The following is a 23,174-nucleotide window of genomic DNA, read 5'->3' as shown; positions in this document are numbered from 1 at the left end:
GGACAGGTAAGAGCCGGCTCCCCTGCACAGTCTCCCGCCAGACCGTGACAGGCTGCCCTGACCCAAACACAAAAGAGTCTATTTAAGTCTCCTCCCCAAGAGGAAAAATATTGTTGGTGTACACCAAGTTTCAGTGAGGCAGCAGCTTACTGTACATATAATGTATATTAACGGTGCTACTACTGTGTGGCATACTGTGTATAAGGCATAATGTATTTAAGGTCATACTACTGTGTCGAGCAATTTGAATTGGGGGAACTATTGTGTGATCAAGCCACTTTTTGGGCCTATTCAGAATAATGGGGGGGAGGGTACCACTACACCTTCTGGCGCAAGGCACCAAAATGTCTAGTTATGGCTCTGGCTTCAGCGACCACTATTCACCATCACAGATCAACACCTCAATCCTGGCATTCCATCCAAATTCACAAGACTTTTGCCAAAGTGTTCATGAACTGCCGAGTGACAGTGTAGAAAATCACGCTCTAAGGCAGACTTCTTCCATTTGATATATATGCACTCATAATTCAAGAACCTCATCTCCCCCCAGTCTTCAAACCTCCAGCGTCTCTTCGACACTTTTAACTCCTTCCTCGGACCACCCCTGCCTCGACTACCCTCCTCACTCTCTGCCCTTGACTTTGCCACCTACTTCACATCCAAAATTTACTCCATATATCAAGACATCACATCCCACCAAATCCTCAGCAAACAGCCTCCTCCTTTCCCTCACCACCCATCTTACCAACTCGGACTTCTTTTTCCCCTGGATCTGGAGATTAAGTCATGGCCCTCATCCAGTTCTCCCCCTTCCCCCCACTTCTAATTCCCCTTTTGACCCTATCCCCTCCCACCTACCTCTTTCCTTCTGACTGTTCCCCATCATGCTTACCTCCTCAATCCCTTCCTCTCATCTGGCACTGTCCTCTCTGCCTTTAAGCATGTCCTTGCTTAAAAAAACCTACGCTTGATCCTCTCTTTTGCCTCCAGACTCCTTGAACGTATTATCCACAACCACCTTACCACCTTTCTTCCCACTCCCTGCTTGAACTATTTCAGTCTGGCTTCTGACCTTTCAACTCCACTGAAACTGCCCAAACAAAAGTAAGCAACCTTTTTGCTGCCAAATCTAAGGGCCGCTACTTTCACTGTGGACCTCCCTCTCCTCCGGCAAATCCTTCACTCCCTTGGTCTGCGTGATACTGCCCTCTCCTGGCTGTACTCCTACCTCTCTGACTGACTGTTCCTTCTCTGACTCCTCTCATGACACCACTTCCCCCCCTACTTCCACTAACAGTTGGTGTCCCCCAGGTTCTGTTCTTAAAACTCTCCTATTCGCCCTCTATACGTCCTCTTTAGGTGAGCTCATTCACTTTTTTGCCCTCTAATATCTTTATGCTGATAATACTCAGATCAACCTTTCCTTCCCTGATCTCTCCACCTTTCTTCTCACTCATATCGCCAACTATCTCTCTGCTATCTCTTCTTGGATGTCCAAGAGCTTTCTTAAACTTAACATGTCTAAGACTGAGCTGATCATCTTCCCACCCTCAGTCATACATAACCTCACCTCCCATAATTTAATTATCTAATTAGGCACAACCATCTCCTCTTGCCCCCAAGTACGTTGTTTTGAAGTTATCCTTGACTTCTCCCTCTTTTTCAAACCACACATGCAGTACTATTCGCAGTCCTGTCATTTCTGTCTCAAAAATATTTTCAGGATCAGACCCTTTGGTCAGCACAGAAATAGCTCAAAGTTGATCCATTTTAATCCTCCTAACTTCTTGTAGCTAGTCTAGCAATGCATTCTGGGCAAAGGAGCTGTGAGCAGCCATTTCCATTTTTCACATTAACTTAGACAGACATACTTTACATAGGTCTAGCCTTGTACGGCATTCGATAGTGAATGTATGACCTTAACTGTGCCATCATAAACCTGCTTAATCATTCATAATAACTGTATTAGTTACACTCCAACCTATTCTTTGTACATGTAATGATATGTTTGCATACTCCATGTTATATGTACTGTATATGTTTGTCTTGGTATCTGGTCTCTAGATCGACCACACTTAGGTCGACAATGTCTAGGTCGACAGTAACTAGGTTGACAGGGTCTCTAGGTCGACAGGTCAAAAGGTCGACATGAGTTTTTCACATTTTTTTTCTTTTTTTTAACTTTTTCATACTTAACGATCCACGTGGACTATGATTGGGAATAGTAACCTGTGCCAAGCGCAGTGGTAGCGGAGAGAGGCAATTTGCCCGAAGCAAAGTATATACTTTGAAGATCTGAAACAATTAAGTGTGACCAATATGCAAAACTAGAAGACATCAGTAAGGGGGCAAAAACGTTTTCACGCTACTCTAACCATCGTCCTAAACATATCAAAACATTTGTGAAGGCAGTGTGGAATTGTGGTGCTAAGAATGGTCTTCGCACCAAGGACAAGGTACAGGATGTTTTAAAAATAAAGGTAACTGAAACTTGTATGTGTATCTTATGTGTAGCCAGTAGGAATTGAGTGACAGCCAGTATGCCACAGTAGGCACATACATGGTGTGTGGAACATTATTTACAAAGTTACAGGACAGGACCGAATGGTGGGCCTTCCCTGGCATCCGTAACAACTGGGTTCCAGTACAATTTCCAGAGACCTGCACCACCAAACAAAACTATCCTGTCTTGGGTGTAAATGATCCGGAAAATAGGGACCGTGGCTAATCACAATAAAAGATGTTCCGGCAGAACCCACAGCACCACAAGCAATGTGTTGGGATGGAAAAAAGTTCCAGGTATTATTTTTGAAACACTCTGTAGTTTAGAAAAGCTGATGGAATACCACCTTAGTCCAGCTCCTTGACTCAGTAGCCCAAATGTAATAACCAACGATTTGTAGGCATTGGTGCAATTACAGCAAGATAGCCATTGGATTTAAAGTGGCAATTAATTGTAAGACAATCCAACCAGTTTTGCCTTAAGGTCCGTACTGACGGGGAGATTTCCCCAGAGATGTGTGCTGAGCGGTCTAGCACAAACTGCTCAGCACACATCTCTCCCCCTGCTCAGCATAGCGCGATGTGCTGAGCGAGGGGGATGGACGGACACGGGGGGCCGCTCATTTCACCCAGCGCAGTTCACCTGCTGGACCGAGCATCGCTGTCGCTGGCACCCCTATACACGGAGCGATGTTCAGCTAATTTCTAAGCAATCTAGGCAGATTGCTTAGAAATTAGCTGAAGATTGCTCCGTGTGTACCCCCCTTTAACATGAATTGCTGCTTTAAATCTAGCAGCTATCTCAACAGAATGCCAATGCCTGCTAATTGGGGGCTGTTACATTTGGGTAAAAAAAGTCTGCTTTATTATATACAGTATAACTGGAAGCTGATAATGCTGCTCCCTAGCAAAAACAATAGTGGGCTCCAGGACCAACTGAGCCATACTGAGAATACTGTGTTCCTGGGCAGAAACTGGGATGTAGCTAAATTGACGCATAAACATTCCGCCTGATGGTTGTGGTATGGGAGTGTTGTGGGCTTGTCACAGGAGTGGTCGCTGCTTCTATCCCTTTGAGCATATCTACAGTCAATCCCAAGGGACCTTATTACCCTCTACCCCCTAACTAAAGGACTATCTGCCATCTCAATGTGCTTCTTACAATATCAACGATCTGTCCTCATTTTCTATCTCAGCAAATAAAAATCTGTAAATTAGATTTTTTTCTGTTTATAATAATTTTTTAAAATTTTTGATGGAGTGGAATGTTCTCTGCAAGCATTGTTATCTCATTCTTTTTCTATATTGCATTGTTGTCTCATGCCTTACTTTGCGTCCTTGCTGCTGAAATTAAAATAGAAGCAGCTGCCTATGAGTTGACATTGTGAGCTGGAGGTGGATCCCACACAAAGTTAACTGCTGTAAATGTATGAATAATTCTAGCAGGAGCCCAAAGCATTCTTACATGGTAGTTATTTATTTCATACTTGATTTCTTGTTTGATCATCTAGGAGAGTGTATTCAGGAGTTCTTGGTTCCAGAGTGCTGAGCAGTCTGCTAATATTATCCACTATCCCAAGTCCTCGGATGAGCTTTTCTCTTTGCTGAAGGCCTTGTAGTCGTTCCATTTCCTCTCTTTCATCAATGTCTATTGGCTTCATAGAGTCTATTTTTTCTTCTGCCGCCTAGATGAAAATTTTTTACAGCGAATAAACACCTGCTTGTTAGACATGGGATACACAATACATTCCACACAGAAGAGCTTGTAAAGTAGGAAGTTTCACTATTAGCTACTGGCCTTCTCGTAGCAGCTTCATAGTAATACGGACACTACATCTATACATGCTGTGTGTAAAATGTAGGGATTACACATTTTGGGACTGATACGGAGTTGAATTTAATTCAGTTTGCACAGTTTAAAAACGAGTTTTATGGTAAGAATTTACCTTTGTTAAAACTCTTTCTGCGAGGTACACTGGGCTCCACAAGGAATGGACAATGGGGTGTAGAGTAGGATCTTGATCCGAAGCACCAACACGCTCAAAAGCTTTGACCTTCTTCCCAAGATGCATATCGCCGCCTCCTATATCACGCCGCCTCCGTGCACAGGAGCTCAGTTTTGTTAACCAGCCCAATGCAGTAGCAAGTAAAAGAGACGACAACTGCCAGTTGCCACAAACACCACACTCTCCCGACAGGAGAAGTGTCAGCGGCCAATGCCATACCAACCCAAATAAGCTAAGTGTGTCATGGTGGGCGCCTTGTGGAGCCCAGTGTACCTTGCAGAAAGAGTTTTTAACAAAGGTAAGTTCTTACCATGAAACTCGTTTTCTGCTGCGGGGTACACTGGGCTCCACAAGGAATGGACAATGGGGATGTCCTAAAGCAGTTCCTTATGAGAGGGGATGCACTGTAGCGGGCACAAGAACCCAGCGTCCAAAGGAAGCATCCTGGGAAGCGGCAGTATGGAAGGCATAGAACCTTATGAACATGTTCACAGAGGACCACGTATCCGCCTTGCACAATTGTTCAAGGGTCGCACCACGTTGGGCCGCCCAAGAAGGTCCAACAGACCGAGTAGAATGGGCCTTAATGTGATCAGGAGCAGAGAGACCAGCCTTCACATAAGCATGTGCAATCACCATTCTAATCCATCTGGCCAGAGTTTGCTTGTGAGCAGGCCAGCCCCGTTTGTGAAACCCAAACACAACAAAAAGAGAATCAGATTTCCTAATAGGAGCAGTTCTCGTCACATAGATACGGAGAGCCCGTACCACCTCCAAAGACCGCTCTTTGGAAGACAGATCAGAAGAAACAAGTGCTGGAACTACAATCTCCTGATTAAGGTGGAACGAAGAAACCACCTTACGTAGATAGCCGGGACGAGTCCTAAGAACCGCCCGGTCACGGTGAAATATCAGATATGGGGAACCACAGGACAAGGCACCCAAATCCGACACTCTTCTAGCTAAAGCAATAGCCAGCAGAACCACCTTAAGGGAAAGCCACTTAAGGTCAGCTGAACCAAGAGGTTCAAACGGAGACTCTTGTAACGCCTCCAAAACCACCGACAAGTCCCAAGGAGCCACAGGCGGGACATAGGGAGGTTGGATACGCAACACGCCCTGAGTAAAGGTATGCACATCAGGTAAGGTCGCAATTTTTCTCTGAAACCACACCGACAAGGCAGATATTTGAACCTTGAGGGAGGCCAGACGCAGGCCTAAGTCCAGGCCCTGCTGAAGAAAAGCCAACAACTTGGCTATACTAAACTTGGAAGCGTCATAATCGTTAGATGCGCACCAAAGTAAGAATGCCATACCCTATAGCAAATCCGAGCCGAAGCCGGTTTCCGGGCCCGCAACATAGTTTGAATGACCGCTTCAGAAAACCCTTTAGCCCTTAAGACGGAAGCTTCAAGAGCCACGCCGTCAAAGACAGCCGGGCTAGGTCCTGGTAGACACAGGGGCCCTGCATGAGGAGGTCTGGGCGTTGTGGAAGTAGAATTGAACACTCTGACGATGGCCCTTGCAGGTCTGAGAACCAGTGCCGTCTGGGCCACACTGGAGCTATGAGAAGCAGAATTTATTTTTCTTGCTTGAACTTCCGAATTACCCTGGGCAGGAGTGACACCGGAGGGAACACGTACGGCAGCCGAAACCTCCACGGCACCGCCAGCGCATCCACGAATGCTGCTTGAGGATCCCTTGTCCTTGCTCCAAAGACCGGAACCTTGTAATTGTGTTGAGACGCCATCAGATCTACGTCTGGAAGGCCCCACTTTTCCACTAGGAGTTGAAACACTTCTGGATGGAGGCCCCACTCGCCGGCATGTACGTCCTGACGACTGAGAAAACAGGATTTTAATACCTACCGGTAAATCCTTTTCTATAAGTCCGTAGAGGATGTTGGGGACACCAAAAGCACCATGGGATATAGACAGATCCGCAGGAGACATGGGCGCTTTAAGACTTTCAAATGGGGCGTGACCTGGCTCCTCCCTCTATATCCCTCCCCAGACTCAGTTTGGAACTGTGCCCGGAGAGATGGACATTTTGAGGGAAGGAATTAACAACAAGGTGAGCATCATACCAGCTCACGCCATAAACATGCCGAATAACATGGCATTCAACTGAACACATGCCAACGGACATGAACAAAATTCAGCAACAAGTTGAAGAAACCAAAACACAACCTGTGTGTAACCAGAACTAAACTGCAGATACAGTACGCACTGGGACGGGTGCCCAACATCCTCTACGGACTTAAAAAAAAGGATTTACCGGTAGGTATTAAAATCCTGTTTTCTATTACGTCCTTGAGGATGTTGGGGACACCAAAAGAACCATGAGATTATACCAAAGCTCTATAACGGGCGGGAGAGTGCGGATGACTCTGCAGCACCGATTGACCAAACTTTAGGTCTTCATCGGCCAAGGTATCAAACTTGTAAAACTTAGCAAACGTGTTTGACCCCGACCAAGTAGCAGCTCGGCATTAGTTGTAATGCCGAGACACCCCGGGCAGCCGCCCAGGACGAGCCCACCTTCCTAGTGGAATGGGCTTTTACCGATTTAGGTAACGGCAAACTTGCCGTGGAATGAGCCTGCTGAATCGTGTGACATATCCAGCGGGCAATGGTCTGCTTGGAAGCAGGATACCCAAGTTTATTGGGAGCATATAGCACAAACAGAGACTCTGTTTTTATAACTGGAGCCGTTCTGGGAACGTAAATTTTCAAAGCTCTGATGACATCCAGAGACTTTTCCTCAGCCAAAGTGCCAGTAGCCACTGGCACCACAATAGGTTGGTTGATATGAAAAGAGGAAACCACCTTTGGCAGAAATTGTTGCTGAGTTCTCAATTCTGCCCTATCTTCATGGAAGATCAAATAAGGGCTCTTGTGAGACAAGGCCGCCAATTCAGACACCCGCCTTGCGGATGCCAATGCTAACAAAATGACAACCTTCCAAGTGAGGAATTTCAACTCCACTTTACTTAAAGGTTCAAACCAATGTGATTTAAGGAATGTCAAAACCACATTAAGGTCCCAAGGTGCCACAGGTGGTTGGATGTGCAGGACCCCTTTTACAAAGGTCTGCACCCCAGGAAGTGAGACCAATTGTTTCAGAAATCTGCACTTTTATGGAGCCTAATTTAAGGCCCGTATCCACTCCATTTTGTAGAAAATGGAGAAAACGTCCAAGGTCAAACTTCTCCACTGGAGCTTTCTTGGACTCGCACCAGGAAACATATTTCCTCCAAATACGGTGATAGTGTTTCAACGTCACACCCTTCCTAGCAAGGATAAGAGTGGGGATGACTTCATCGGGAATACCCTTACGGGCTAAAATCTGGCGTTCAACCGCCATGCCGTCAAACGTAGCCGCTGTAAGTCTTGATACACGAACGGCCCCTGCCGCAGCAGATCCTCGCGAAGAGGAAGAGGCCATGGATCTTCGACTAACAACTCCTGAAGATCCAGGTACCAAATTCTTCTTGGCCAGTCTGGAACTACAAGGAGCGCTGGAATCTGTGATTTTCTTAGGATTCTCAGAACCTTTGGAATGAGAGGAAGCGGAGGGAAAACGTACACCGACGGATACACCCAAGGTGACGTCAGTGCATCCACTGCCGCCGCCTGAGGGTCCCTGGACCGGGAACAATACTTTAGTAGTTTTTTTGTTGTGGCGGGATGCCATCATGTCTATGTGGGGAACCCCCCATAGATTCGTTAGTAGGGAGAAGCTCCACTCTCCTGGATGTAGATCGTGTCTGCTGAGGAAGTCTGCTTCCCAGTTGTCCACTCCCGGAAGGAAAATTGCTGACAGAGCGCTTACCCGAGTCTCTGCCCAGCGAAGAATCTTTGTGGCTTCTGCCATTGCTGTTCTGCTCTTTGTGCCGCCTTGGCGGTTTATGTACGCTACTGCTGTCACATTGTCCGATTGGATCAGGACAGGCCGGTTTCGAAGAAGATGCTCCGCTTGTAGAAGGCCGTTGTAAATGGCCCTCAACTCCAGCACGTTTATGTGAAGAAGAGTTTCCTGACTTGACCATCTTCCTTGGAAGGTCACCCCTTGTGCTCCCCAACCCGGAGACTTGCATCCGTGGTCACTAGGATCCAGTCTTGGATCCCGAATCTGCGTCCTTCTAAGAGGTGAGAGCTGTGTAGCCACCACAGGAGTGAGATTCTGGTGTTGGGGGATAGAACTATCCTTCGGTGCATATGAAGGTGGGATCCAGACCATTTGTCCAACAGGTCCCACTGAAACACTCTGGCATGAAACCTCCCGAATTGGAGGGCCTCGTATGCCGCCACCATCTTCCCCAGCAATCGAATGCATTGATGAATGGAGACAGTTGGTGGTTTAAGAATGAGTTTTACCAAACTCTGAATTTCCAGTGCTTTCTCCGGAGGGAGGAACACTCTCAGCTGGACCGTGTCCAGAATCATACCCAAAAATGCCAATCGGGTTGTTGGAATTAAGTGTGATTTCGGCAGGTTCAAGAGCCAGCCGCGCTGTTGTAGAAGCGACAGAGACAGTGCAATGTCCTGTACCAGTTTTTCCTTGGACCTCGCCTTTATCAGGAGATCGTCCAAGTACAGGATAATTGTAACTCCTCTTTTTCTGAGGAGAACCATCATTTTTACCATGACTTTTGTGAAAATCCTCGGAGCCGTGGCCAGGCCAAACGGCAACGTCTGAAATTGGTAATGAGTATCCTGGATTGCAAACCGGAGATAACTCTGATGAGGAGGATAAATGGGAACATGAAGGTAGGCATCCTTTATGTCCAAAGACACCATGAATTCCCCCTCCTCCAGGCTGGAGATCACCGCTCGGAGAGACTCCATCTTGAATTTTAATTTCTTCAGGAAAAATTTTAGAGATTTTAGGTTGAGGATTGGTCGTACCGAGCCATCCGGCTTCGGCACTACAAATAGGCTTGAATAAAACCCTTCCCCTTGTTGCGCCCGGGGGACCGGGATCACAACCTGATTTTGACATAATTTTTGTATTGCTCCACAGACTAGAGCTCTGTCTGGAAGCGAAACTGGTAAGGGTGATTTGAAAAAACGGCAGGGGGGGGGACGTCTTGAAATTCCAGATTGTACCCTTGGGTCACAATTTGTAACACCCAAGGGTCCAGGTCTGAGCGAACCCAAACCTGACTGAAAAGCCTTAGACGTGCCCCCACCGGTGCGGTCTCCTGTAGGGGAGACCCGGCGTCATGCGGTGGATTTGGCGGAAGCCGGGGAGGACTTCTGCTCTTGTGAACTTGAGGAAGCGGGAGTTCTTTTGCCCTTCCTCTACCTCTGGTAGCGAGGAGGAAGTTACCTCAGCCTTTTCTATATTTGTTGGGCCGAAAGGACTGCATTTGATAGTGCGGTTTCTTCTGTTGCGCAGGAGCATTAGGTAAATATGTAGACTTACCCGCAGTGGCCGCTGATACTAAATCAGTAAGGCCGTCACCAAACAGTTCCCCACCCTTAAAGGGAAGGGACTCCATGTTTTTCTTGGAATCCGCGTCAGCATTCCATTGATGAGTCCATAGCGCACGCCTAGCCGCAATAGACATAGCATTAGCCTTAGCCCCCAGGAGGCCAGCATCTCTTGCAGCCTCTTTCAAGTACGCAGCCGCGTCCCTGATATAACCAAGCGTCACTAGGATGCTATCCCTATCCAGAGTATCTAAATCAGCAGAAAAACTTTCAGCCCATTTTTCAATGGCGCTACTAACCCACGCTGACGCAATAAGCGGTCTAAGCTGCGTCCCCGTGATAGTAAATATAGCTTTTAAAGTAGCCTCCTGCTTATGATCAGCCGGGCTCCTTAAGAGTCGTCGACTGAGCTGCAGGGAGCGCTACCTGTTTTGACAAGCGTGCTAGGGCTTTATCTACTGTGGGTGGTGTTTCCCACTTATCCCTATCAGCTGCGGGAAAGGGGTATGCCACCTTGATCCTATTAGGGATGAGAAATTTCTTATCAGGTGTATTCAAAAAGGTCATTTAGTTCAAAACAAGGAGGAAAAGAAACCGAGCGTCTCTTTTACTTGTAAATAAGAACCCTCGTTTCTGGTGTAAAGGGGTCCTCATCAATACGTAATATGTCTTTGACAGCCACAATCATATATTGAATACTCTTAGCCAATTTAGGATCTAATCTAGAATCAGCATAATCGGCACCGGTATCAGACTCCGTGTCGGTATCTGTGTCATCTAATTGGTCAACACCACGTTTCAGTGACCCTTGTAATAAAGCGTCATCTACTGATTTCTTCCAAATCTGCAGTTAAGAGTCAGATTCAGTAAACTTTTGATTCAACAGTGTAACATTAGCATTTAAAGCATTTGAAGCCGTTAACCAATCAGCCGTCGGCGGTGTCGACAGGACCCCCAAAACATTTGGTGTCCCCAATAAATTATCCCCCTGAGAGGAAAATTCTGCCTCAGACATGTTGTCTCCCTAACAGCACCCAAAGAAAAGCCTGTGAGGGAACAAAAGGAAAGGAGCCAGCTCACACCCCAGCGCCAAAGTGCAGGTCTGAAAACACCCTCAAGTGTCACAGAGCTGCAGCGCTAAATATCTGTATAGAAATAATCTGCCCCCCTCGTTTTTATAGCCCCTGGTACTTGTCTGCTGTGAGGAAGGACCAGCGCTGCTGCTTGGAGGAGGAAATGGCGCCGAGTGAGCCAGGAGGAAGAAGCCCCGCCCCCAACATGGTGTGCTTCTTCACGCTTATTTTTACATGTTTATCCTGGCGGGGGTTTGCGGGCAGTGCCAGGGCACTGTACACATATGCCAGCCTTATTTATGAGGTATTTTTAGCTCCCCAGGCCCCCCCCCACCCCAACCCCCAGCGCCCTGTGTACAGTCCGGGAGCCTGGTGCGCACTGAGCAAATCATGCTGCGCGGTACCTCTATATGCCGTCTTTGTTGAAGAAAAGATGTCTTTTCCTCACATACTCTCCTGTCTTCTGACTTCTGGCTTGAAGAGGGGGCACGGCAAGCTGTGGGAGCGAGCATCCAGGAGAGCCCGGCGTTCATCTCCCCTCAGGAGCTGAAGGCATCCTGTCAGCAGCAGCAGAGCCCTGAAACTCATTAGAAGTGGGTCTAGACTGCTCTCCCCTCTTTCCCACGAAGCAGGGAGTCTGTAGCCAGCAGATCTCCCCAAAATAAAAAACCTAACATTAAGTCTTTAAAGAGAAACTCTAAGAGCTCCCCCGAGTGCCTCCATCTCGCAGGACACATTTTCTAAACTGAGTCTGGGGAGGGATATGGAGGGAGGAGCCAGGTCACGCCCCCTTTGAAAGTCTTAAAGTACCCATGTCTCCTGCGGATCCGTCTATATCCCATGGTTCTTTTGGTGTCCCCAACATCCTCAAGGACATAATAGAAAGTCCGCTTCCCAATTCAGGACTCCCGGAATGAATATTGCCGATATGGCCGGTAGATGGCGTTCCGCCCAATGTAGATTCCGTGAGACTTGCTTCATTGCCAAACGGCTTCGAGTGCCGCCTTGATGATTTATGTAAGCCACTGTGGTGGCGTTGTCCGACTGTACTTGAACAGGACAGTTATGAATTAAATGCTGGGCCAGGTTCAATGCATTGAAGACCGCCCGCAACTCCAGAATGTTGATTGAGAAGAGGGACTCCTCCTTGGTCCACCGCCCCTGAAGGGAGTGTTGCTCCAGCACCGCGCCCCAACCTCTTAGACTGGCATCTGTCGTCAACAGGACCCAGTCGGATATCCAGAACGGACGGCCCCTGCACAGTTGTTGGTCCCGGAGCCACCAGAGCAGCGACAGACGGACCTCCAGAGTCAATGAGATCATTTGAGACCTGATCCGGTGAGGCAGGCCATCACATTTGGCTAGAATCAGCCTCTGGAGAGGGCGAGAGCGAAATTGAGCGTAATCCACCATGTCAAAAGCTGACACCCTGAGGCCCAGCACCTGCATCGCCGAATGTATCGACACTTGCGGACGAGATAGGAAGCAACGAATCCTGTCCTGAAGTTTCAGGACTTTCTCCTGAGACAGGAACAACCGCTGGTTGTGAGTGTCCAATAGTGCTCCCAGATGCACCATGCTCTGAGCAGGGATCAGGGATGACTTCTTCCAGTTGATGAGCCACCCGTGGGCTTGCAGAAACCGGACCGTCACATCTAGATGACGCAGGAGAAGTTCTGGGGAATTTGCCAGGATTAACAAGTCATTCAAATACGGCAGTATCCTGACCCCTTGACGGCGGAGTATCACCGCCATGACTTTTGTAAAGACTCGCGGAGCCGTTGTTAAACCAAAAGGTAACGCCCGAAACTGGTAATGGCAGTTGCCAATCGCAAATCTCAGGTATTGCTGATGAGACACTGCTATAGGAATATGCAGGTAAGCATCCTGTATATCCAGGGAGACCATGAAGTCCCCAGGTTCCAAGGCCAGAACTATAGAGCGAAGGGTTTCCATCCGGAACCTGGAAACCTTCACAAACCTGTTCAATGCCTTGAGGTTGAGAATGGGCCGGGAGGACCCATTCGGTTTCGGGACTAGAAACAGCGGAGAATAGTACCCCCGCCCCTCTGCGCAAGAGGCACCTGTACTACGACTCCTGTATCCAGGAGGGTCTGTACCACCGAATGTAGAGTGTTTGCCTTTGTCTTGTCCAACGGGACATCTGTCTGGCAAAATCGATGAGGGGGTCGGTTTTTGAAGGCTATGGCGTAACCTCGCGTGACGACTTCCCGTACCCAGGCATCTGAAGTGGTCTTCAACCATTCCTGGGTATACCCTAGAAGCCAGCCCCCCACCCTGGGATCCCCCAGAGGGAGGCCCGCCCCGTCATGCGGCAGGTTTATCTGTCTTGGAAGCTGGCTGACGGGCCGCCCAGGCTCTTTTGGGCTTAGGCTTACCAGGTTTGGAAGTGCGGGCCTGCTTGTTGTACGCCTGACCTTTTGCTTTACCTGAAGGACGAAAGGGGCGAAAGAAAGTACCTTTAGCCTTCGACACAGAAGGAGCAGTACTTGGCAGACAGGCGGTTTTGGCAGTAGCCACGTCAGCCACAATCTTATTTAAATCCTCCCCAAACAGAATATCTCCCTTAAAGCGGAGTACCTCCAGGGTTTTTCTAGAGTCCTGATCCACAGACCAGGATCTCAGCTACAATATCCGGCGAGCCAGGACTGATGTAGTAGAGGCCTTGGCTACCAGGATACCGGCATCAGAAGCCGCCTCTTTAATATAACGAGAAGCTGTGACAATATAAAACAAGCATTGTCTAGCATGGTCAGAGGAGATTTCAGCATCTAAGTCCAAGGCCCATGCTTCAATGGCCTCTACAGCCCAAGTAGCTGCAATAGTGGGCCTTTGTGCAGCACCCGTGAGGGTGTAAATCGCTTTCAGACAACCCTCCACACGTTTATCCGTAGGCTCTTTTAGAGACGTGACGGCAGTGACCGGAAGAGCTGAGGAAACCACCATCCTAGCCACATGTGAGTCCACTGGAGGAGGCGTTTCCCAATTCTTAGACAGCTCCGGCACAAGGGGATAGCGAGCCAGCATCTTCTTTTGAGGCACAAAGTTCATACCCGGGTTTTCCCAGGGTTCCTGACGTATATCCACTAGGTGGTCAGAGTGAGGTAAAACTTGTTTAATCACCTTCTGACGCTTGAACCTATCTGGTTTCTTAGGAGGAACGGATGGCTCGGGATCATCCGTAATCTGTAAAATTAACTTAATAGCCTCCAAAAGATCAGGAACATCCACATGTGAACCACCCTCCCCATCAGCCGTATCTGAGTCAGAACCTGTGGGGTCAGTGTAAGTGCCGTCTTCATCCGACGAGGTGTCAGTTACAGCACTGGATTGTGAGGAGACAAGCGCTCGCTTAGAGGACCCTTGGACGTAGGCGAGCGACGGTCAGACTTTTTAGTAGTCAGGGACTGGTTCAACTTCTTTATTTGAGCAGATAAATTGTCCGCCCACAGCGGGTTAGCTGCAGGGACCACAAACGGTTGCACCGGCATTGGGGGTCCCATAGGGGGTGTTAGTTTATGAACTAGCGTATGCAGAAGCGTGGAAAAAGCGGCCCACGGCGGGTCATTATTTGCCCCCGTTGCCACCGTCCCACTGGGAGGCAAGGAGCCCCCATAACCAGAGACCAAAGCTGCTATATTCTCCTCATAGGTATCTGCGGCTTCAGCAACACTGGCAGTGTGTTCAGCCCCAGAACCGTTAGGGCTGTACCACACGCAGCGGTTTTCCCCGGATGGCAAAAAGCCGGACAAACTTTGTCCGGCTTTTTGCCATCTGGGAGAAACCGGCAGAGTCGCTCACACAGGACGGCTTTGAGCCGTGTGTGATGCTGTGCACATGCGCAGCATCAGACACGGCTTGAGAAAAAATCGTTGTGTGTGAAAGCTCCCCTTCACACACACGGTTTACTTGCTGCAAAGACGGCCCGGCGACGGCCCGGCAGCCGGACCTTCCAGTGGATAGTTCCGGCTGCAACCCAGCAGCCGGGCCGGGACCGTGCCGTGCGTAAGGACACATTGTGTTCAATGTGTCTTTGCATCACGGCAGCGGTTAAAAGCCGGCTGGGTTTTTGCCGGGCGGCGCCAGCCGGCTAGTGTGTTACAGCCCTTACCCTCAGAAGCAGACATGATATAACTTGCAGTATCAGGTAACACAGTACAATTTGTCAGCAGCACAATACCTCTAGCCCAAACCCCTGCGCAGTGTAGTCAGCACCAGCAGAGATATAGGAGAGATATGGTGACTAAATCACAGAGAAAAATACGTAATACAGTATATCTTTGTGAAAATCCTATATTAGATAAAACCTGACGCACCAAGCCCCCTCAGGTTATGGAATATAGGGATAGCAGGTTGAGTGAAAGACACGAAATGGACACCACTCAGCTATCAAATGCACACACAAATAGTCACAGTCTGTACAATGCAGAGGTTATTACTAACAATAATACTGCACTGGACTAGCTTACACAGCTATATAACAATAGATATAACAGTACACAGTAATAACTGGATGTATATCACAGAGTAATTGTACTAGGAAACCCTGACTAAGTGCACTCTTTCTTAACTAACACTGACTAAAAAAGGCAGGTAAAATACTTAAGTGTCTTATAAAGTCACAGCACTGACAACCAGGCGGCTTTACATAGGAGGATTTGCCCAAGCATTCCCAGGAACAGTGAGCTGAGGGATAATGGCACCGCAGACACTGCCAGGGAGTGAGGGAGAGACAGATATGCAGCTCCAGGGCGGGAACATTTGCAGAAAATGGCGCCCTGGGGCTGGGGCTTCAGGTCCAAGCTCTATCCCCCTGCTGGCAAAACCACCGGGTACTGCGGGCTCTATTAAAACGGTTTATAGAGAAAACCTGATCTGTCCCATGCCCTGGTGATCTAGTGGGATCGCCTGTACTGCCACAGTGTCCACCGCCAGCGCACGCGGCCCGCCTCCCACTGACCGCGCCGGATCGCGATAAAGACAGGGTCCCGCAAGTGGGACCCACTTACCACCCCCCGAAGCGCGGCCACGCGATCCCGGAGAGCCCCCGTCGTGTGTACCTGACAAGAAGAAAACCGGAGCCTCCTGCTGTAGTTACCCGGCAACCAGGGCTCGGGAGTGTACAGCGCCGCTGGGGGAGAGATGGAGCTGCATCAGGCAATGTCTACTGACATCCAGCACAATCTGTGCCTCTGCTGCAGCCCTTGTAGTCTTCTTTTTTCCTCAGAAAAAGCTTTTTCTGGAGCTGCTGTGAGCAGCTCTTCCTGTCACATACTTGCACTGCAAGCACCAACTACACAAAGCTTTTGAGCCTGTTGGTGCTTCGGATCAAGATCCTACTCTACACCCCATTGTCCATTCCTTGTGGAGCCCAGTGTACCCCGCAGCAGAAATAAGCTAATTGGATGTGAGCATTACCTATAATATGGAACCAGTCCTGTAAAAGCAAAACATAATCATCTGCCTAGAATTAACATTAATCTACGTGTACATTTGCTTTCAATATAACCAGCACTTATATATGAGTACTGGATGTTGGCTGCACCTTTCTCTCTGTGGTCCTACAACTTCTGGACTGAGTACTAGTTGGAGGCCTCCTTGTCACCTTGTACATCACAGGCTTTTCCCCTGCTGACTCTCCTTGTAACATGTCCTTACTTTCTCTTTTCTTCTTCCCTGCTGGTATTTCCTTCTGTTCCTGTTTAAGACGTAGTTCTTCTAGTTGTTGCCTGTAAGGAAAAGTGTACAGGACAATTGGTGATGTTGGGCTACGATTTCAGTCACAATGCCTAAAATTGGTGCTAACCAGGGCTGTATTATACATAAGGCTGAAAAGGCTAAAGCCTTGGAGACCTGCAGGAAATTAGGGGCCCATCAATTTTTGTTGCTGTGGTACTGTTACTTGTACCCTAAGGCCCCAATGGTTAAAGGCACTTAGCTGTCTGCGCCGTACTGTAGCAAGGCACACTCATAGTCAGCTGAGGGTTGTTTTGAGACAGTTGTTTTGAGACAATATGGGGGCGGGGGGGAGAGGATGACAGCAGACCCATAGTGCACAAGTACTATTTAAAAAGAAAAAAAAGGAAGAATGACTGCACTATAAGAAAAGAGGGCAGAAGACTTTATTTTAGCTGGGTATTGGTGTCCATGTGAATGCTGAAGGTGTGATTGATGGCAGAAGTTCTGCTTTCCAAATGTCACCTGTAGTGGAGTGAAAGTCTGAAGTGCCAGAGGGAGCCCTAAATACCTGAAAACCTAGGGGCTTGGCCATGGGTTAATATGGCCATGGTGCTAACACTAACGTGTTGGTACAGAATGCAATGGTTGTGCCGTCCTTGACCCCTTAAAACGTCAAAGTGACTCGTATGATGTCAATCGTCTGCATCCTTTATTACGACGTGTGTGAGACATTACCTAGCACACTCTTCTCTGGCCCTTGAAGCAGCAGTTTCCTGGAACAAAGACCCACTGTGCTTGAAGAACTGCTCATATTTGGCTGCTTTTGCATGTGGGTAAATACGCTGATAACCTCCCAAGTTGCTGTCTTCATATTTTTGCACTTGCTCCAGCCAAGCAGCCTGTGTACTTTCCAAATGCTCTCGTCTGTGTTAAGAGAATGTGTGTAAATATAACAGCAGACAGCTGAACATCCAGGCTTACTGAATTGAATACAAAGACATGACAGTGAGTAAATGGCAATGAAAAATTAACCAGCTCCGGAATATGTTGTTGATTCTTTGCATGCATTGTACCTGTGGATAGGATTTATGTTACAAATAAAGCAGAGCAGTATAAAGTCCACCAAGATGTCACCAGTTCCTTCTACATTTGATAGACTTTGTTACAACCAAATCACATTCTGAGGGTTTCTCAGAGCACCTGAGAACTACTGGAAAATTCTGGATTGCCAGGTGCCCTTGTTATTTTCAGGTATCGAAACACCAGCACAATATTTTGAAGTTACGATGGGGTCAATTCATGAGGCAGTGACAAGTGTGGAGAAGTGAGCCAGTGGAGAAGTTGCCCATGGCCACCAATCAGCTGCTCTGTATAATTTTATAGAATGCATTTTATAATGGTTACCTCAACACTGATTGGTTGCCATGGGCAACTTCCCCACTGGCTCACTTCTCCACTCTTTTCACTGCTTCATGAATATTTTTTGTCTAGTGTTTTTTGATACCCTAATTGATTGACATTGCAACCTCATTACTTTGTTTTCATTGTTGTGCCAGGTGGTTTATGTTTACGCACATCTCCAATGATTTCAGATCTGCACATGTGCAGATCTGGGGCTGCGATGTTGCTTGCAGTGCCACAAACACTGCAGCATGACTGAGTTACTGCTGGCATTTGGGAGTGGCGACAGGCAGCGTTCCAGACAACGAACGCAGATTCAGTTCACAGGACACCATGAGTAACCTGAGGGTTACTCAGATGTGTGATGGTCACGCAGATGATCCAATTCTGCAGTGGGCATCTTTTAACTGAAAACGCCTCCTGCTGCTTTAGCATATATTCAAACCACCGCTGCGTACAAAGACTCAGTGGCAGTACAATCAGTGTCTACCTCTGAATCAGCCACGTATTCCCCACATACTTAAAAGTGAGCTTTACTAAATATTTTCTAGCCATTCAAGTAATGTGTAATACAAATTGGATAGAATGCAGTCTAATATTCAGACTAGTACTAGGTATTTCATGGACTACATGATAACAGGAATGATAGGGGAATGTGTCATTGTCACCTAGCTTCCTTTTGGGGATTACGCTGCAGTAAACGCTCCTTAACTCTACGTTTGTCTTCCTCAAGAACCTTCCGTTTGTCACAGGCCCGGAGATTGATCAAGTTAAGTGTATCATAAAGTAGAGCATCCTTTACTTCTCGATCCAAACGTGAGTCTGTGGTAAAACTCGGGGAATGATTCACCTGTACAACAGAAATAGTTCATATTCATTTATATGAATATATACATATATATATATATATATATATATATATTAATAAGCAAGGCAAATAGATTGGAAGTACCACCCTGAAATGCTACAATTAACATCACAACATCATATTGGTCAGTACAGAACTAAAAAATATGTTCAGCTTATTGGTATAATAAAGATAAGTCTGACAAGCCTTTGTCGGGGAACAACATATTTCGAATAAAGACTGTAGAATCAATGGAAACAATAAAACAGGATGTTAATTAATACTGCTAGCTATTAATGGCAAGTTTGTGCTCTGCAGAGATTGTAGTAACCTCATCACTTTGAGGTTCAGAGAAACATACAATTTAACCAAGGATGCCCAAAAGTCCATAAATTATATAATACGATATTACAACCAACACATAGGCTACACGTGTGGATTTAAGAAATATATAAGAATTTTAAGCAATTTAGGTGCAGCGTTATACTTTCTAAGTGGTCCATATAATGTCAAATAACTTAAAAATACAAAAATAAGAATTTACTTACCGATAATTCTATTTCTCGGAGTCCGTAGTGGATGCTGGGGTTCCTGAAAGGACCATGGGGAATAGCGGCTCCGCAGGAGACAGGGCACAAAAAGTAAAGCTTTAGGATCAGGTGGTGTGCACTGGCTCCTCCCCCTATGACCCTCCTCCAAGCCTCAGTTAGGATACTGTGCCCGGACGAGCGTACACAATAAGGAAGGATTTATGAATCCCGGGTAAGACTCATACCAGCCACACCAATCACACTGTACAACCTGTGATCTGAACCCAGTTAACAGTATGATAACAGCGGAGCCTCTGAAAGATGGCTCACAACAATAATAACCCGATTTTTGTAACTATGTACAAGTATTGCAGATAATCCGCACTTGGGATGGGCGCCCAGCATCCACTACGGACTCCGAGAAATAGAATTATCGGTAAGTAAATTCTTATTTTCTCTATCGTCCTAGTGGATGCTGGGGTTCCTGAAAGGACCATGGGGATTATACCAAAGCTCCCAAACGGGCGGGAGAGTGCGGATGACTCTGCAGCACCGAATGAGAGAACTCCAGGTCCTCCTTAGCCAGGTTATCAAATTTGTAGGATTTTACAAACGTGTTTGCCCCTGACTAAATAGCCGCTCGGCAAAGTTGTAAAGCCGAGACCCCTCGGGCAGCCGCCCAAGATGAGCCCACCTTCCTTGTGGAATGGGCATTTACATATTTTGGCTGTGGCAGGCCTGCCACAGAATGTGCAAGCTGAATTGTATTACACATCCAACTAGCAAAAGTCTGCTTAGAAGCAAGAGCACCCAGTTTGTTGGGTGCATACAGGATAACAGCAAGTCAGTTTTGCTGACTCCAGCCGTCCTGGAACCTATATTTTCAGGGCCCTGACCACATCTAGCAACTTGGAGTCCTCCAAGTCCCTAGTAGGCGCAAGACACCACAATAAGCTGGTTCAGGTGAAACACTGACACCACCTTAGGGAGAGAACTGGGGACGAGTCCGCAGCTCTGCCCTGTCCGAATGGACAAACAGATATGGGCTTTTTTGAGAAAAAAACCACCAATTTGACACTCGCCTGGTCCAGGCCAGGTCCAAGAGCATGTTCACTTTTCATGTGAGATGCTTCAAATCCACAGATTTGACTGGTTTTAAACCAATGTGTTTTGAGGAATCCCAGAACTACGTTGAGATCCCACAGTGCCACTGGAGGCACAAAAGGGGGTTGTATATGCAATACTCCCTTGACAAACTTCTGGACTTCAGGAACTGAAGCCAATTCTTTCTGGAAGAAAAATCGACAGGGCCGAAATTTGAACCTTAATGGACCCCAATTTGAGGCCCATAGACACTCCTGTTTGCAGGAAATGCAGGAATCGACCGAGTTGAAATTTCTTCGTGGGGCCTTCCTGGCCTCACACCACGCAACATATTTTCGCCACATGTGGTGATAATGTTGTGCGGTCACCTCCTTTCTGGCTTTGACCAGGGTAGGAATGACCTCTTCCTGAATGCCTTTTCCCTTAGGATCCGGCGTTCCACCGCCATGCCGTCAAACGCAGCTGCGGTAAGTCTTGGAACAGACATGGTACTTGCTGAAACAAGTCCCTTCTTAGCGGCAGAGGCCATAAGTCCTCTGTGAGCATCTCTTGAAGTTCCGGGTACCAAGTCCTTCTTGGCCAATCCGGAGCCACGAGTATAGTTCTTACTCCTCTACGTCTTATAATTCTCAGTACCTTAGGTATGAAAAGCAGAGGATGGAACACATACACCGACTGGTACACCCACGGTGTTACCAGAACGTCCACAGCTATTGCCTGAGGGTCTCTTAACCTGGCGCAATACCTGTCCCGTTTTTTGTTCAGACGGGACGCCATCATGTCCACCTTTGGTAATTCCCAACGGTTTACAATCATGTGGAAAACTTCCCCATGAAGTTCCCACTCTGCCGGGTGGAGGTCGTGCCTACTGAGGAAGTCTGCTTCCCAGTTTCCATTCCCGGAATGAAACACTGCTGACAGTGCTATCACATGATTTTCCGCCCAGCGAAAAGTCCTTGCAGTTTTTGCCACTGCCCTCCTGCTTCTTGTGCCGCCCTGTCTATTTACGTGGGCGACTGCCGTGATGTTTTATCCCACTGGATCAATACCGGCTGACCTTGAAGCAGAGGTCTTGCTAAGCTTAGAGCATTATAAATTTACCTTTAGCTATATTTATGTGGAGAAAAGTCTCCAGACTTGATCACACTCCCTGGAAATTTTTTCCTTGTGTGACTGCTCCCCAGCCTCTCGGGCTGGCCTCCGTGGTCACCAACATCCAAAACTGAATGCCGAATCTGCGGCCCTCTAGAAGATGAGCATTCTGTAACCACCACAGGAGAGACACCCTTGTCCTTGGATATAGGGTTATCCGCTGATGCATCTGAAGATGCGATCCGGACCATTTGTCCAGCAGATCCCACTGAAAAGTTCTTGCATGAAATCTGCCGACTGGAATTGCTTCGAAGGAAGTCACCATTTTTTTACCATGGCCCTTGTGCAATGATGCACTGATTTTAGGAGGTTCCTGACTAGCTCGGATAACTCCCTGGCTTTCTCTTCCGGGAGAAACACCTTTTTCTGGACTGTGTCCAGAATCATCCCTAAGCACAGGAGACTTGTTGTCGGGATCAGCTGCGATTTTGGAATATTTAGAATCCACCCCTGCTGTTGTAACAGTATCCGAGATAGTGCTACTCCGACCTCCAACTGTTCCCTGGACTTTGCCCTTATCAGGAGATCGTCCAAGTAAGGGATAATTAAGACGCCTTTTCTTCGAAGAAGAACCATCATTTCGGCCATTACCTTGGTAAAGACCCGGGGTGCCGTGGACAATCCAAACGGCAGCGTCTGAAACTAATAGTGACAGTTCTGTACCACGAACCTGAGGTACCCTTAGTGATAAGGGCAAATTTGGGACATGGAGGTAAGCATCCCTGATGTCTCGGGACACCATATAGTCCCCTTCTTCCCGGTTCGTTATCACTGCTCTGAGTGACTCCATCTTGATTTGAACCTTTGTAAGTGTTCAAATTTTTTTAGATTTAGAATAGGTCTCACCTAGCCTTCTGGCTTCAGTACCACAATATAGTGTGGAATAATACCCCTTTTCTTGTTGTAGGAGGGGTAATTTAATTATCACCTGCTGGGAATACAGCTCGTGAATTGTTTCCCATACTGCCTCCTTGTCGGAGGGAGACCTTGGTAAAGCAGACTTCAGGAGCCTGCGCAGGGGAAACGTCTCGACATTCCAATCTGTACCCCTGGGATACTACTTGTAGGATCCAGGGGTCCTGTACGGTCTCAGCGTCATGCTGAGAGCTTGTCAGAAGCGGTGGAACGCTTCTGTTCCTGGGAATGGGCTGCCTGCTGCAGTCTTCTTCCCTTTCCTCTATCCCTGGGCAGATATGACTCTTATAGGGACGAAAGGACTGAAGCTGAAAAGACGGTGTCTTTTTCTGCAGAGATGTGACTTAGGGTAAAAAACGGTGGATTTTCCAGCAGTTGCCGTGGCCACCAGGTCCGATGGACCGACCCCAAATAACTCCTCTTCCTTTATACGGCAATACACCTTTGTGCCGTTTGGAATCTGCATCACCTGACCACTGTCGTGTCCATAAACATCTTCTGGCAGA

The 23,174-nt window shown here is 47.6% G+C and overlaps 1 protein-coding gene across 4 annotated transcripts in view; it reads right to left on the bottom strand.

The window, feature by feature from the left end:
- Positions 1-23,174, bottom strand: part of TTLL13 (tubulin tyrosine ligase like 13) — a 106,038-nt gene that overhangs the window by 26,435 nt on the left and 56,429 nt on the right. For all 4 annotated transcript variants that reach the window (XM_063925838.1, XM_063925835.1, XM_063925836.1 and 1 more), the window contains exons 10-13: positions 18,789-18,970; positions 17,455-17,643; positions 16,586-16,769; positions 3,990-4,187 (exon numbers count right to left, since the gene is read on the bottom strand). In XM_063925838.1, the coding sequence (XP_063781908.1) occupies positions 3,990-4,187; positions 16,586-16,769; positions 17,455-17,643; positions 18,789-18,970 (753 nt within the window). The remainder of the gene's footprint in view (positions 1-3,989; positions 4,188-16,585; positions 16,770-17,454; positions 17,644-18,788; positions 18,971-23,174) is intronic.

This window comes from Pseudophryne corroboree, chromosome 6 (assembly GCF_028390025.1).
Source record: "Pseudophryne corroboree isolate aPseCor3 chromosome 6, aPseCor3.hap2, whole genome shotgun sequence".
In the NCBI taxonomy this organism is placed as follows: Eukaryota; Metazoa; Chordata; class Amphibia; order Anura; family Myobatrachidae; genus Pseudophryne; species Pseudophryne corroboree.
The sequence above is the reverse complement of the archived record's forward strand: the minus strand, read 5'-3'. Positions and strand labels throughout refer to the sequence as shown.